A 14,264-nucleotide genomic window follows, 5' to 3' on the forward strand; every position below is an offset into this window, starting at 1 on the left:
GTCTGGGCCTCCTAGGACCCTAGGTAGGAAACCTGGGCAATTGAAACATTTCATCTTTAATGAGAGAATCCTAGACTCAACAAGCTGCAGGTGCAGGACACTGGAAGACACAAGCTGTTAGGCTGGGGCTGGTGCAGAGGGAAGGCGGGGCCACCCTGCAGCGTTGTCCAGACCTCAGACCCCACCTCCTCTCCCAAGATAGAAGCCAGACTCAGACTGGGAGGATCCTTCTCCCAAGGCTCAGTGTAGACAATTTTTATTGGTAGGTGGTAACAGTGCAAAATAGCAACGAACCCAGAGGAGTGGAAAAGGAGGTGAGGGTAGGGCTCCCCCGCGTGTCAGAGTCCTCTAGCCAAGCCAGTGGGGTGGGACAACTCAAATTGCCAGTGAAACTTTTGGCCCAGCACCTTCCAAAGGACAAGCTCCCAGGCAAGCAGGGCTTCTCACCATACAAGGGAAAGAAGGACACACTGGGAGGGTCGGACTACATCTCCTAGCTGTACACCTCGGGCCCACTGCATACTCCCCGCCCCTCAAGAGGAAGGCTTCACAGCTTGGGGTATGGGTTTCAGGAGATTGGGTCAAACCCTCCCTCCCCAAACCCAGGTATTTGCCTTATGCCTCAGTTTCCCTCCCCCAAGTGATTAGCCAGGCTGGGCCACCAGACTCAGTGGTTCAGCCTGACCCAAAGTGAGACACCCTCATCACATACCAGTCTCTGGGCTGGCTGACCCTAGTCAAAAAGATTCTTTCTAGGCCATGGAAATAAACCCAGGGTGCTGAACATTGAGGCTACCTCCTAAACTTGCTTTGTCTCCTAAAGGCAATGGACCCTCAAAACAAGTAGCCCCACAATCATGCTGACCCAAAAATGCAGTGCAGTAACCAAAGGGTCCTCCTGCCAAGAATCTGCTTGGCCTGAAGCCCACAGAGGCCTCCTTCAGTGAAGTCTGCCATGTTCCACCGAAGGCCCAACCCTGCAGGAGTGCTGGGCTGGCTGGCACAGCCTGCTTGTCTCGCCATTTCCTCACATATTCCTGGTGACCCCACCCCAGCCCATGAGGTCCAGTCCCTTCTGGCCAGGGTCATAGTCAGTTACAAGGCAGCCAGGTGGGATAGGAGTGGGCCCGAGCCAGTAGGGGCTGCACAGGGGTCACATAGTAGTTGACGGTGGCTGGCATAATTCCATCATGGCCTGGAGGGCGCCAGGCCAGAGCAGCAGCGGCAGCTGGGCCCTGCTCAGCCAGGGCCTGGAGTGCCAGTGTGGCAATGAGGTCCAGTGTCTGGCGGCGCTCATGGTTCATGAGGCACACGGTGCTCTCGTTGACCACCCGGTGCAGTGTCACCAAGCAGGCATAGCGGCGGGCTGCATCGGCCCCGCCGAAGTGAGCTTCCAGGTAGCGTTCCAGCGTGCGCTGCTGCTCCACCAGGTCGGGAAAGTCGATGAAGAAGCGGGAGCACATGTACCGTTGTAGGGCACGCACATCAGTGCTGGGCTGTGGCCGGAAACCCCGCACCAGGAGGTGACAGTACTTGAGGAGGCCACCGCCACGGATCTCCTCAGGGCTGCGTGTGGCGATGACGCGGTGCCGCAGGTGCTTCAGGGCCTCTGCAAAGTCCCCATACAGACTTTCACCTGTCACAGTTGGATGGAAGGCCTCAGACATGGGGGTGGATGAGCACTGGCCAAAGAGCAGGAGGGAGTCTAGGATTATCTGGAAGGAGTCGACGCTGAACTCGAACTGTCGCCTCACAGAGTCCACGAACTTGAGCTCTACATTCTTGCCACTCTTGTTGGACAGCGAGATGAGGCTCCAACGGTCTGTGTCTGTGCACACCTTCACCAGCTTCTGCACGTACGCTTCCTTGAGTGTGAGTGGTGTAATCTTAGCCCGGCTCACGCCGGCTGGCAGGAAGTCCAACAGGCAGGCCAGCACCACTGCCTTGGTCAGCTGGAAGGATGCCTCACTATGCAGGTCCACCCTGAACACCAGGTCCAGGTCCTTGTAGCCCAGGCCACTTTCAGGGTGCAGCACGTGGCTAGCGGCTGAGCCGTGCAGTCGCACACTGTGCACGCGGAGTCCTTGCTCCTCCAGGCTGCTTCGGACCACCTGCAGAGGGAGAGAAGGGCAGTAAAGAGCAGTGTCAGGAGCCTGGCCTCCCAACGTCTGCAAGCAGGACTTCGAGGTAATCATTACAGTATCATCATCTACTGTTGACCATGTACCAGCTGCTGTGCCTTTGGAAAGTCAAACCCTTTCTGAAAGCCTCGATTTGCCAAATCTGGAGAATGATCCATTTGAAGGTATGACTCAGAAGAGCAAGTAAGAGCAAACACAAGCACAGAATTTACTAAGCACCAGGACCTGATCGAAGCACTTTCTATGTTAAGATATAAATTTGCTTAATTCTCACAATAACCCAATGAGGTAGGTACTATTATTTCCACTTTGCAGATGGGGAAATAGAAGCACAGAGAGACCAGGTTTTACCTAAAGTCACATAATTGGTGAAAGAAAAGCTAGGAATTAAATTTAGACAGAGCCTTGTGTGGTGGTGCATGCCTGTGATCGCAGCTGCTAGGGAGCCTGAGGCAGGAGGACTGCAAGTTTAAGGTCAGTCTCAGAAATTTAGCAAGACCCTGAATCAAAATGTAAAGGACCGGGGATGTAACTCAGGTAGGTAGTTAAGATGGGGACTTTCCTATTTTTTTAGTACTGGGGATTGAACCCAGGGGAGCTCTACCACTATTGAAAACTGCAAATAAAATCCTTAGCATTGTTCTAGGCACTGTGTTAACTGCTCAAATGTTCTGGGAATATAGTTAGCAGTTCACATGCATTACCACATTAAGCCTCATGATAATCTTATGTTTAGCATTACTATTTCAATCCACAGATGGGACTTGTGGACAGAGAGGGTAAGAAACATGTCCAAGGTCACAGAGGAGACAGGCTGAGACTAGAACCCAGACTGGTTGCATTGCCAAGTCATGCATGTTCTTTTGACTCATTTCATCCTTATAAGGACCCAATGAGGCAAACACTATATTCATTTTGCAGATGAGGAAACTGAGGCCTATGATGGTGAAACACCTAAGGCTCAAAGGAGAAGCCATTCAGAAATAGCAGGGCTGGAAGGCCAGACCTTTTCACTGTTGAGAAAGGGGAGGGGTAAAGCCTCCAGAAGCCTCCCACGCCAACTGGGAAGAGATGGAGGACCCATCTGAGAGTCCCAGGGTTGACTGTACAGGAACAGCACAAGCAAACCTCTAAGTCTGCTTGAACCTGGTCCTTTAGCTCAGGGCATCTCCCCAGTTCAAGGCAACAGGTGGGGAAAAGAAGCTGGGGTCAGGGCTGGGATTGTGGCTCAGCGATAGAGCGCTTGCCTAGCACGGGAGGGATCCGGGTTCGATCCTCAGCACCACATAAAAATAAAGGTATTGTGTTGTGTCCATCTACACCTAAAAAAATAAATATTAAAAAAAAAAAAAAAAAAAAGCTGGGGTCAGACCGTAGGTGTTCTCAGCACCCAAAGTACTTCACACACTGTCCTGAAAGTGACCAGGCAGCATTCCTGCTCTGAGTGACTCTGCAACCCCACCTTGCTGCCAAGTCAGCGCCCAGCTCTGGGTGGTTGTTCGCCTGCCTCCCAGGGAATTACTGCAAAGAATGCGCCTAAGTGCTGAGGAGGCAAGCCGTGGTGGGGCAATCTGAGGCGGGCGGCTCCCTCCAAGAAGGCTTCCGGGAGTTGTCATGGCAATGGAGCGTAAGTAACTGGCCATCAGAAGCATGCAGGACCAGGGGTAGGGTGGAGGAGAGGAGTACAGTGGTTAGGTACTCAGGGAGGGCCAGGCATTGCACTTGACTAAAATCTATGGGGAGCTAGGATGTGGCTCAGTAGTGGCTCATTCTTAGTTTTTGCAAGGCCCTGGGTTCAATCCCCAACATAGGGGGGATGAAACCAAACCAAATAACCATGGGGAACAGATCTTTATCGTCTTTTGTGCTATAGACAGGAGCAAAGTCACCTGCTCTCCATCACATGGAGGTGCCTTCAAGCCCAGGTATGACTAGCTCCAAAGACTGTCCTTTATTTCGGGGGGCGGGGGATACCTGGGATTGAACTCAGGAGTACTCAACCAATGAGCCGCATCCCCAGTCCTATTTTGTATTTTATTTAGAGACAGGGTCTCACTGAGTTGCTTAGCACCTTGCTTTTTGCTGAAGCTGGCTTTGAACTCATGATCCTCCTACCTCAGACTCTGATTACAAGTGTGCACCACTGAGCACCCTCATCCTCTTTTAAAAAAAAAAAAAAAAAAAAAACTTTTGGTGCTAGAATGGAACACCCAGGGCTTCTTCATGCTAAGCATTTGTTCTGCTACTGAGCTACATTCTCAGCCCAGCCTATCCTCTTCCTCCAGTCCCAGGATTCAGAAGGAGCACAGACTAATTAATCTTCCTTCCCTTCCCAAGTTTCAAAGTGAGAGTAACCCTGAAATCACTGAAGCCCAGAGCCAGAGTAGTTGAGGAACAGGAAGGTGGGGTTGGGGGACTCTTAGCCAGAGAGGGCTAGTCCTTGCAACCAGCCTGTGGGATTTCTAACTCATACCTACCTGGAAGCAGTGCCCAGGTAAGCCAATAAGAGAAGGGGGCCAAAGACCTCAGTCAAAGGACACTGCCAGACCTGCAGATCAGACCAACCCCCTCCCTGAGTCCCATTAGAGCTGACTGGGCCTTACTCAGTGCCAGCTCCTGTTCCCAGGCTGGTGCCCACCCAAGGGCATGGCATCTGTCCTGGTGAGTAGGTAGTAGTACCCTCATTAAATCCCCTGCGTCAGGGCCATGGGGCCAGCTGTGTCAGCCAGCCAGCAGCTGTTGTCTCTTTCCCAGGTGTGACTACAGCCAGTTTGGCAGGCAGTTTCTAGATACTGCCACACCCAAGGACTGCAGGGCAGCTTGCAGCCTCCTGAATCAGACTTTCCAGCCACAGAGGGGGCAGTGACTGTACCTTCCTTTCTCCTATGCCAAGGCCCTCCCCAGAACTGTTCTGCTTCAGGGCTGCTGCTGAGACCTGCAGGAAGACTGATAGGCACTGTCAGCCAGCAGGCTTACAAAATTGCAAAATTGCCCTATGGCTGCAGCTGGGGAGCTCAGACTGCCTGGTTTAATTCTCTGTGCCTAGAGAAGGCAAAGGACTTGTCCAAGGTCACATAGCTAGTAAGTGGCTGAGCTTAACTAGAACCAATTCTCCAAGAGCTATAGGTGGGGGAGGGGGCTCTTATAAGAGGGAGTTCCCTTCAGCTCAGATACAAGTAAGGATCACATCTCTACTGCTCAGATTGTTTCAAGAGCAAAGCCTGTGGGGTGCAGAAGGAGAACAGTTCCAGTTCTTGAGCCACAAGAGAACTCAGCACTGATGAGAAGTTTTGACCAGCACCTCCCTCCCTTCCCCATGTCCCCACCCCTTGCTTACATCCCTGACAGCTTCTGAAGCAGCCAACTGCAGATTCTTGCCAGGAGACAGACTTTCTTCCCTGTGGAGGTGGCTGAACAGGCCAGGTGAAGACACCTGTTCCCTTTGGAGTTTGGAACCAGAAAAGGTGTTGGCAAGCAGTCTAATCCATCCCCATTTGACAGACAGGGGCACTGAGCCCAGCAAAGGCAACTGACAAAAGTTCAGGCCCTGAACCCAGATGTCCAACCTCAGTTGCAGTCCAGCTCTGAAGTCTCCACCCCACATCCAACAGCTTCCTGGTCTGTAATATCTCTGCTGCTGGTGTGTGTGGGAGGGGGGGGGGGGGTGCCGGAGAACGACACTGTACCACTACCACATGGTGAAGTTAGGTCCTGCTGACTGCAATCTCCCTGACCTGGCCAGGAGCACCTGAAGGCAGAGAGGCTGAGAACTTGCCCCTAGTGTCCTGCACAGGGCATGGGAACAGAGCGGACACAGTTTGAATCCTGTACAGGGGAGCTGTCACAGTGATGCTCAGGGGTTGGGGGAGGGCAGGGTTGACCCTGCATCCCAGGGAGAAAAGCCTTGGCTGGTTTCCCAATCACCCAGATGACAGGGAGCCTTGAGGAATGCCTCTGCTCTGCTGGGGCTGCCTGTGAGTCAGCCTAGGAAAATCTGCCGGCCCCCTACTGCTCCGTTCCTGGTTCCTTGGGAGGGAGGGCAAGGTAATCCCCCAGCAGGCCCTTCCCCCTCTGCAGGAGGTAAGGTGGAGGAGGCAGGAGAATGGCCTGCTTTTTCTAGCCTGTTTGAAAAGCTATCGGGACACTCAGCATTGGATCCCCCCACCCCCATCAGGGGCCTCCTGATAGACCTAGACCTTCAGCTTGAGAGCCAGAGAAGTGGGAAAACCTTGAACCTGCAGCAACCTTCTCCTGGGAAGGTCCAGGATTACCTGGGTTTGATTTTCACTCATTAGGTAACCTTAGATAGCTCAGTGCCCCTCTTGAGGTCTCAGTTTCCTCAGCTATAACATGAGTACAATAATTACCATCCTCTTATGGCTCAGAACATAACCATGCCTGGGCTATACAGATGAAAGAGCAGTTCCGGAGTTGAGAATCAGAAAAAGGGAAGAAGTTCGAAGGAGAGAGAGGATGCCATAATTCTCTCTCTCATCTGTCCTTCAGGGGAGAGATGGGGGTAGACTTGGGATGGCCAACTTTTCCAATCTTGGGGAGAAAAGGAATATCTAAAACTAGACACTTCATATTGCCCTCGGGGGTGGAGTCTCAGGTCTGGCCTCGTACTTAATTAATCTCCTCTCCCCCGCAACCCCAGTGACATCGAGGAAGTCACTGACGAGGATTTCTGGGCTTTTCCACTTAGCCAGGGGTTCTTAAGCCAAGGGCTGTGGGAGTGCAAAGACAGAGCCCCTAAAACCTTGAAAGAGTGAAGGGGGAGGAGGCCCAGAGATGCTGGGTGGAGGAGGAAAAGCTATTTTGGACCCAAGCATGCATATTACCGGGGGAAGAGTGCCTGAGGGCCGGAGAGTCCCTCCATCCCCTCTCCTAGCCTAGGCCTGGGTGAGTAGTCCCGGGAGAATTAGGGCTCCTCCCCGCCAAAGGAGGGGGAACGGGAAATCCAAGTGGGGAAGGTTTATTAGGTACAGAGAAGACGTGTCCAATTGTTACAGCACCTGTCCCCGTTCCTCAGTTTCTCGACTGTCCCAGTAAATCGAACCGACCCTGGTGCTTTCCAGCCTAGGGATAGACTCCCCTTGACCCCGCCCAGCGCCCTCTCACCTGCACGATCTGCCGGGGCTGCACGCTCAGCGTGGGGAAGTTGCCGCGCCCGTGAATGGGAATCGGCTCGCTCAGGAGCGCGTCCAGCCGCTTCACCTGTGGCCAAGCCAGCCTGCTCAGGTGCCTGGGGGAGTTTGATGAGGCCTCCGGGTCGGGGCCGCCGCCTGCTGGGGCAGCCGTGGCCACTGCCGAGGCCGCGGCCGTCCCCACCTGCGCAGCCGCCCCCTCCAGGCGCTCAGCTCCGCTCTCCGACGGCATCATTCGCCCGGCCCCGAGCCCCGACGGCAGAAACCGGGGGGGTGGTTAAGGGGAGGAGGGCAAGGAGAGCGCTGGCTGGGGCCAAGGCTGGGGCGGGGATGCAGGGACGGGGCGACAGCGAGGCAAACCCAGGGCACACCTCTGTCGGCGACGGCTAACCGACCCTAGAGCCTGCGGTGCCGGGCTCAGCGGACTCTTATAGGCCGCGGGCGACATGCTCATTGGTCCGGGTATCTGTCACACAGTGGGAACCGCCCCGCCTCTAGGCCTCCCTGCCATTGGTCAACAGAACTTTGCAGGTGAGTCACTATTCCTTGAGGAGATTCCGATTGGTTGGAAGGCACGCCGCTGCCCCGCCCTCCCGCTCAGGCTGAATTCCCTCCTTTGGTCCTCAAAGAACTTCGGTTAAACGTGATTGGACCCCGCGGGCCTGCATTTAAAGGGACCGTGCCCTTCAGGGGCAGAAGGCAGGGGAGTGATCACTAGTTTGTAGCAGAGTCAAGACCACTGAGGTTTGTTTGTTTGTTTTTCTTCTTGCGCTGGAAGAAATTGAGGAATCGCCTGGCCTGGTCCTGCTCATCCGCTATTTTTCAGAAGCCCGAAGAAATCGTGCCGCTTGCTCAGTGTTCCTCCTACTCGCCAATTGTGTTCCAGAGGAGAAGCAAGGTAAAGCACTCTGTGTATAACGGGTAGATGCTCCCTCTCCTGATTGGTCCTTGCAAATCAAAGTATGAACAGCGTTCAAGTACCAGTTTAGGTTCGGTGAAATTGAAGTGGGAGTGGTTCCTCCAACCTCCCACAGCAAGTGAGTGTCACCGTGGTCCACGGGTATAGAATCTGTAGAGCATCCTCTTTCCGCTGCGCCTATACTGACCTAGGACATTTTTAGGGCTAGAGGATGGATACCATGTTTACATGTTTTTCTCTCCACTTTATAAAGCCTAGAAGGTGAGACTTATTGTAATGGTTACTTTTGAATTAATCATTTTTCCTGATTTTAAATATATGTACTGTGGCAAAAATTCAGAAATTGAGGCCACCTGATTCATCACTACAATATTTTTTCTTAAATATAATTGTCCTAGTAATATATCAAGTTAAATATCTTTTTCCTAACATTCTCCCATTCTCCTGTAAAGCAGGTTGTGAAAGAGTAATATGACCAATTTACAGAAGGAGAAACCAAGACCTAGAAGAGTAAACTACACGCAGAGGTTACCAGCCTGACTTGATGCACCAGGGACTAGAATTCAGGAGCCTAACTCTCAGATCAGAGCAGCCATTCTGGAGTTTAGTTCAAGCAAGATGCTACCCCTGTCTATCTTCAACTTGGAGGCCTGAGGGCATCCTGGCCCTCAGAGAGGTGACTTATAGCTTGTACCACTGTTGGCCATGTGACCATGGGCAAGTCCAAGTCCTTGCTTGCTATTCTGTTTTACTTTCTTTTCTTTTTTTTAGCACTGAGGAATTGAAACCAGGGGCACTCTACCACTGAGATTCATCTCCAACACACACCCACTCCTTTTTTGAGACAGGTTCTCACTAAATTCCCCCAGACTAGCCTCAAATTTTTGATACTTTTGCCTCAGCTTCCCTAGTAGCTGGGTTTACATGCCACCAGGCCCAGCCTGTTTTACCTTCTGTTGAAAGATAAACAACAGATAAGAAATCTCCTTAGGTTGAGTCCAGTCTCCAAACTCTAACCCTAAGTCTTCCTGAGGCTACTGATGAGAGAGCTTGAGATTCAGCCACAGCACTGGAAGGGGAAAAGGGAACCTAATATTTACTGAATACCTACTATGTCCAGATCACTTTACATAATGACTTCTAATTCTTAAAAGTATACCTCAGGATGTGGTATCATTATTCCCAATTTACAGATGAAGGAACTGAGGCTTAGAGAAATCAAGTGATAAGCCCAAGGTCAAACAATCACTAATTGGCAGTATGGGGCTCGAATTCAGGTCTCCTGACTCCAGAGCCCAATTTTCCAAGTGCTCCTCTTAGAAGAGCTGCCACAGATCACAGTCATGCTTGGCACAGCCCTGGCACCACCCACCAGATCCATCCATCCATTTTTTCATTCTTTAGTGTGTGTGTATATATATATTGTACCTACTGTGTACTGGGTGCTGAGCTAGGCTGTGAGATAGGCAGGCAAAGTCTTTGTCTTTCTAGAGCTTTCTTTTTTCTTTTCTCCTGCCCTCCTTTTGCCATACTGGGATGGAACCAAGAGCCTTGAACATACTAGGTAGGCAAATGTTCTGCCACTGAACTCTATCCCTAGATCCTTTCTAGAACTTCCTAATGTAGAAAGACACTAATGAAGAAAAAAAAAATTAAGGCATTTCAGATAGTGATAAGAAGAAAATAAAATAGGGTCATAGGAGAGAGAATAATGCTGTATGTGAGGGAGAGACAGAAAGAACTAGGGAAATCAATGTACATTGTTAGATGCTGTGATCATGGAAGAACTCTGTAACAAGGTGATGTTTCCATTGGGTCTGTCAGATCCACTTCTGCCCCATCTCCTGTGCCTGTCCCTAGACAGCCAGGGCCCCAGAAAAGGCACAAGGCTTCCCATTCCTAGACTCTGGAGGCCCCAGCTGGGCGGGCCTTTCACAACAAGTTTGTTCACTCTCTTCTCAATTTCTGGATGGGAGACTGGGGTACAGAAAACAGGAGGGATTTACTGCAGGAGGACTAGCTAGGGCTGGAAACCCTAGCTAGTGCTGGGGACAGGACCTCCTGGGGGCCAGTTAAAGCTGTGTCCACCCTATGCACTTGAATCAAGTTTTCTAAGGAAACTCTGAGGTCTCTTTTTCTCTCTCCTCCCTTCTGTCTGGGCTAGGAAGAGCAATTAGCAGATGCGTGCGTGGTGAATCACCCTTCTGTTGACTTGTCCATCCCCAAAGCTGATGGTTTCCATGCTTGTCCAGTGGGGTGGAGTCACTTGGGGATGTAGAAGACTGAGCGAGAGCATGGGTGTATATCCAGTAAGATCTTCCATTTTCACCGAAACCAGCTTTTAATTGTTCCCTTGAATGGAGGGGAACATTGGCTGAGGAATATCCTCATGAATTCAATTGACCTCCCAATGTTATAGAGGAGCCTTTCTCCCACATCCCCCCAAACTCCCATCTTAAGACCCTAATTGATATTGAAAAGGAACTTATTTTCTATGATAATTGATTCTTAATGACATAGGTAAGTGATTTCCCTGTCTGGACATCAGTTTCCTGTTCTGTAAAATGGGAGTGAAATGGGAATCAGGTTCTTCCATTCACTCCTTCTATGATTTGAGGTAGTGGGGAGGGAGAATGGGTCCTGGAAAGAGTCTTGGTCCCTACAATGGCTCCTCCTTGGCTTTAAGACCCCAGACACAAGAGCATTCTGGGAACTGTACTTGGAACTAAACCAGAGCTTTCCACAGTCTTATTGGATTTTCAGAACATTTGCCAGGTGGTGTGTAGCACTGGCCTGTAATTCCAGCTACTCAGGAGGCTGAGGCAGAAAGATCACAGGTTTGAGGCCAGTCTGGGCAATTTGGTCTCAAAATAAAAAGTAAAAGGAGGGGCTGGGGATGTGGCTCAAGCGGTAGCGCGCTCGCCTGGCATGCGTGCGGCCCGGGTTCGATCCTCAGCACCACATACAAACAAAGATGTGTCTGCCGAAAACTAAAAAATAAATATAAAAAAAAAAAAAAAAAAAAAAAAAAAGTAAAAGGAAAAAAGGGCTTGGGGGTAACTGGGGGTATAGCTCATTGGTAGAGTACCCTGAGTTCACAAGAAAAAAAAAAGTTTTTCAGAACAATATTCTATGACACAGAAGCAACCTCTTACTTTTCAGGAGAGGAAACTCTGAAGCTCAGAGAAACAGTAATCTGTGAAGGGCCTCACAGTGGAAAGAGACTTCAGAACAGGTTTGTCTGAATCCCAGGCCCAGGCCCTACCCAGAACCTTGCCTATGAGAATGGCGGAGTAAATGTACACACAGATGGTTCTCCCCCATGGAAATCACCTTACCTCATGCCCACATGGCCAAAGTAATGGACCTTGTCATTACTGATAATTGTACCCCACCCTGCATAATTTCAATATCAACATCACCTCCTGTCTTTTCTGCTCACTTCTTGTAACACCCAACTCCAATAACTCCTTGACCCACCAGACCTTTAATCTACTGATCCTCCCACTTGGGTCTCTATTCCTCCTCTCTCTCATGACCTGACTTTCCTCCTGAACTAACTTGGAGTCCATGGACCATTGCTATAATTACCTCCCTGCATACACCGGGAACCCCTTGCTCCCCTCTCATTAAGTTGCATCCACCTGGCAAAACCACACCCTGGCTAAGCCCACACAGCTGACGGAAGCTGGAGGCCAAGGCCCTCTGACTGACCTCACTTTACCATCAGGCCCACCACTCCAGGGTGCTCCTGGCGCTGTCTGGAAAGCCTAACAGATGACCCAGTCTTTTCACTCTCCCACTATCCTAGAGGACAGGGTCGTACCTTCTCTCTCCTCAGTCCCTGGAAGTTCTGCTTACATCCTCCTCTCAGCTAATGACCTTGCTTCCTACTCCACTGAGAAAGCAGAAGCAACCTGAAGAGCATTTCCAGGCCTTTCCACACCGTTTTACCCATCTGCCTGGCTCCTCCGTGCTTCCTGTTCAGCCTCCCTCCTCCACATGGGGTGAGCCTGCTCCCTTCTCCCTGAGCCCACTGCAGGCCCTATCTTTCTCACCTGCTCAAGGGCTTCAATTCTAGCCACTTTTCCTCACTTGCTGACTGGATCACTTTAATCAGCATTGAAACAGAACTTCTGGCATCTCAAATCAAAAACCAAAACCCACAAGAAGAAAGCAAAGTGTTTCTTGACAGCCCCTCCTCCCTTCTGACAGCAACACTCCAAAAATGTCTACACACGCTGCTGCTTCCAAGGTTCCCCTGCTCCCTCTTGAACACACTTGAACACTCCACCAACACTGCTTTTGCCAAGGTCACGTTGCTAAGTCAAATCATCAAATTTCTGTTGGTTACAACTTTTTTGAGCTATAATTCACATGACATATAACCCACCATATAAAGTGTGTAACTCAGGGGTTTTTAGTGTACTCATAAAGTTGTACGACCAGCACCACAATCAGTTTTAGAACATTTCCATCACACCAAGAAGAAATGTTGTACCCTTTAGCAGCCACTCCCCATTTCCTCAGTGTCCTTAGCTCCCAGCCCCAGGCCACTGCTAATCTACCTTCTGTCTCTGTGGATTTCATATACTGGACATTTCATATAGGTGGAGTCATACAATATGTAGCCTTTTATGACTAGTTTCTTTTATTTGGCTTTAACATTTTCAAGGTTCATTATGTTGTGGGATGTGTCAGCATTTCTTTCTTTCTTTCTTCTTTTTTTTTTTTTTTTTTAATTATCCCTGGTGGTAGGGATTGAACCCAGGGCTGAGAGCTAGACCCAAAGTCCCATTTTTTCCCTTTATTGTCAACTATATTCTATGACTATATGAGATACCACATTTTATTTATCCATTCATTGGTTGGTGGATATTTGGATTGTTTCCACTTTTTGGCTATTTTTGAAGAATGTGCCACTGACATTCAAGTATAAGTTTTTGTATTTATATATGGTTTTTATTTATCTTGGATATATGTTCAGGGCTAGAATTGCTGGTCATAAGGTAATTTTTTGTTTTGCCATTTGAGGAATTGCCAGAGTGTTTTCCACAACAGCTCTACTGTTTATATTCTCATCGAGAGTGCATGAGGACTCGAATTCCTCTGCATCCTCACCAGCACTTGTTGTTATCTGGCTTGTCTTTTTTTTTTTTTTTTTTTTTAATGGTGTTGAGTATTGAACCCAAGGTCTTGGATATACAAAACAAGCACTTTATTAATGAGCTATACATCCAGCCTCCTCCCCAGTTTTTTTGTTTTTGTTTATTTTTTGAGATAGTCTTGCTAAATTGCCCAGGCCAGTTTTGTGTACACATTTAGTTTTATTGTAACAAAGCAACTTGTACACTTTCAACATTTAAAAGTGAGCATCATGTCAAAAGCTTTGTAATGTTTTGAACAACGAATAATAAAAAAAATTAAAAAAAAATAAAAGTGAGCATCACTTTCCTTTCCAGTGAAAACAAAAAAGAACATTAAAAATAAACAAACAAAATTACAATAGAGAATGTCAATTCCCAATAAGATCCTACAGATTCTGCTGATTCTCCCATCTAGTGGCAGAGCTCAAGTCATCATTAGGAGAGAATTTTATTTTAAAAGTGTCATCTTAAGCTGCAAGGATGTCCTTTAAGCATCACAATTAAACATGCCAAAGGAGAAGCCATATTGTCAGAATGCCCACTTAACCCACCCAACATCTCAAACCCACCCTTTACTAACCTTCTATAACCCCATTTTTTAAAAAAATCATAGTTGTAAATGGATAGTGAGCCTTTATTTTATTTTTTTATGTGGTGCTAAGGATTGAACCCAGTGCCTCACACATGCTAGGCAAGCGCTTGCCACTGAGCTACAGCCCCAGCCTATAACCCCATTTTTTAAAGTTTTTTTTCTTTTTTTTTTAAAACAAGATTTAAAACAGATACATGCTGGTAAATGCTAACTGTCCATATTCACAAGGAGACACAGTGTAATAATATACAGAGAAAGGAGGAAAACGGCTAGAATTCCATGCACTATTACACAGGGGCCTAGAACCCTCCAGCCTCT

General features: G+C 49.2%; 1 protein-coding gene across 1 annotated transcript; it reads right to left on the minus strand.

Moving 5' to 3' along the window:
- Positions 1-244: 244 nt before the first annotated feature.
- Positions 245-7,660, minus strand: Tent5b (terminal nucleotidyltransferase 5B). Its single transcript, XM_027937476.2, has 2 exons — positions 7,263-7,660; positions 245-2,111 (listed from the first exon to the last, which is right to left on the minus strand). Exons 1-2 carry the CDS (start codon positions 7,521-7,523, stop codon positions 1,092-1,094), a joined length of 1,281 nt encoding a protein of 426 aa, XP_027793277.1. The 5' UTR covers positions 7,524-7,660; the 3' UTR covers positions 245-1,091.
- Between the last annotated feature and the right edge of the window lie 6,604 nt (positions 7,661-14,264).

The sequence above is a fragment of the Marmota flaviventris genome, chromosome 10 (genome assembly GCF_047511675.1).
Source record: "Marmota flaviventris isolate mMarFla1 chromosome 10, mMarFla1.hap1, whole genome shotgun sequence".
Taxonomy (NCBI): domain Eukaryota; kingdom Metazoa; phylum Chordata; class Mammalia; order Rodentia; family Sciuridae; genus Marmota; species Marmota flaviventris.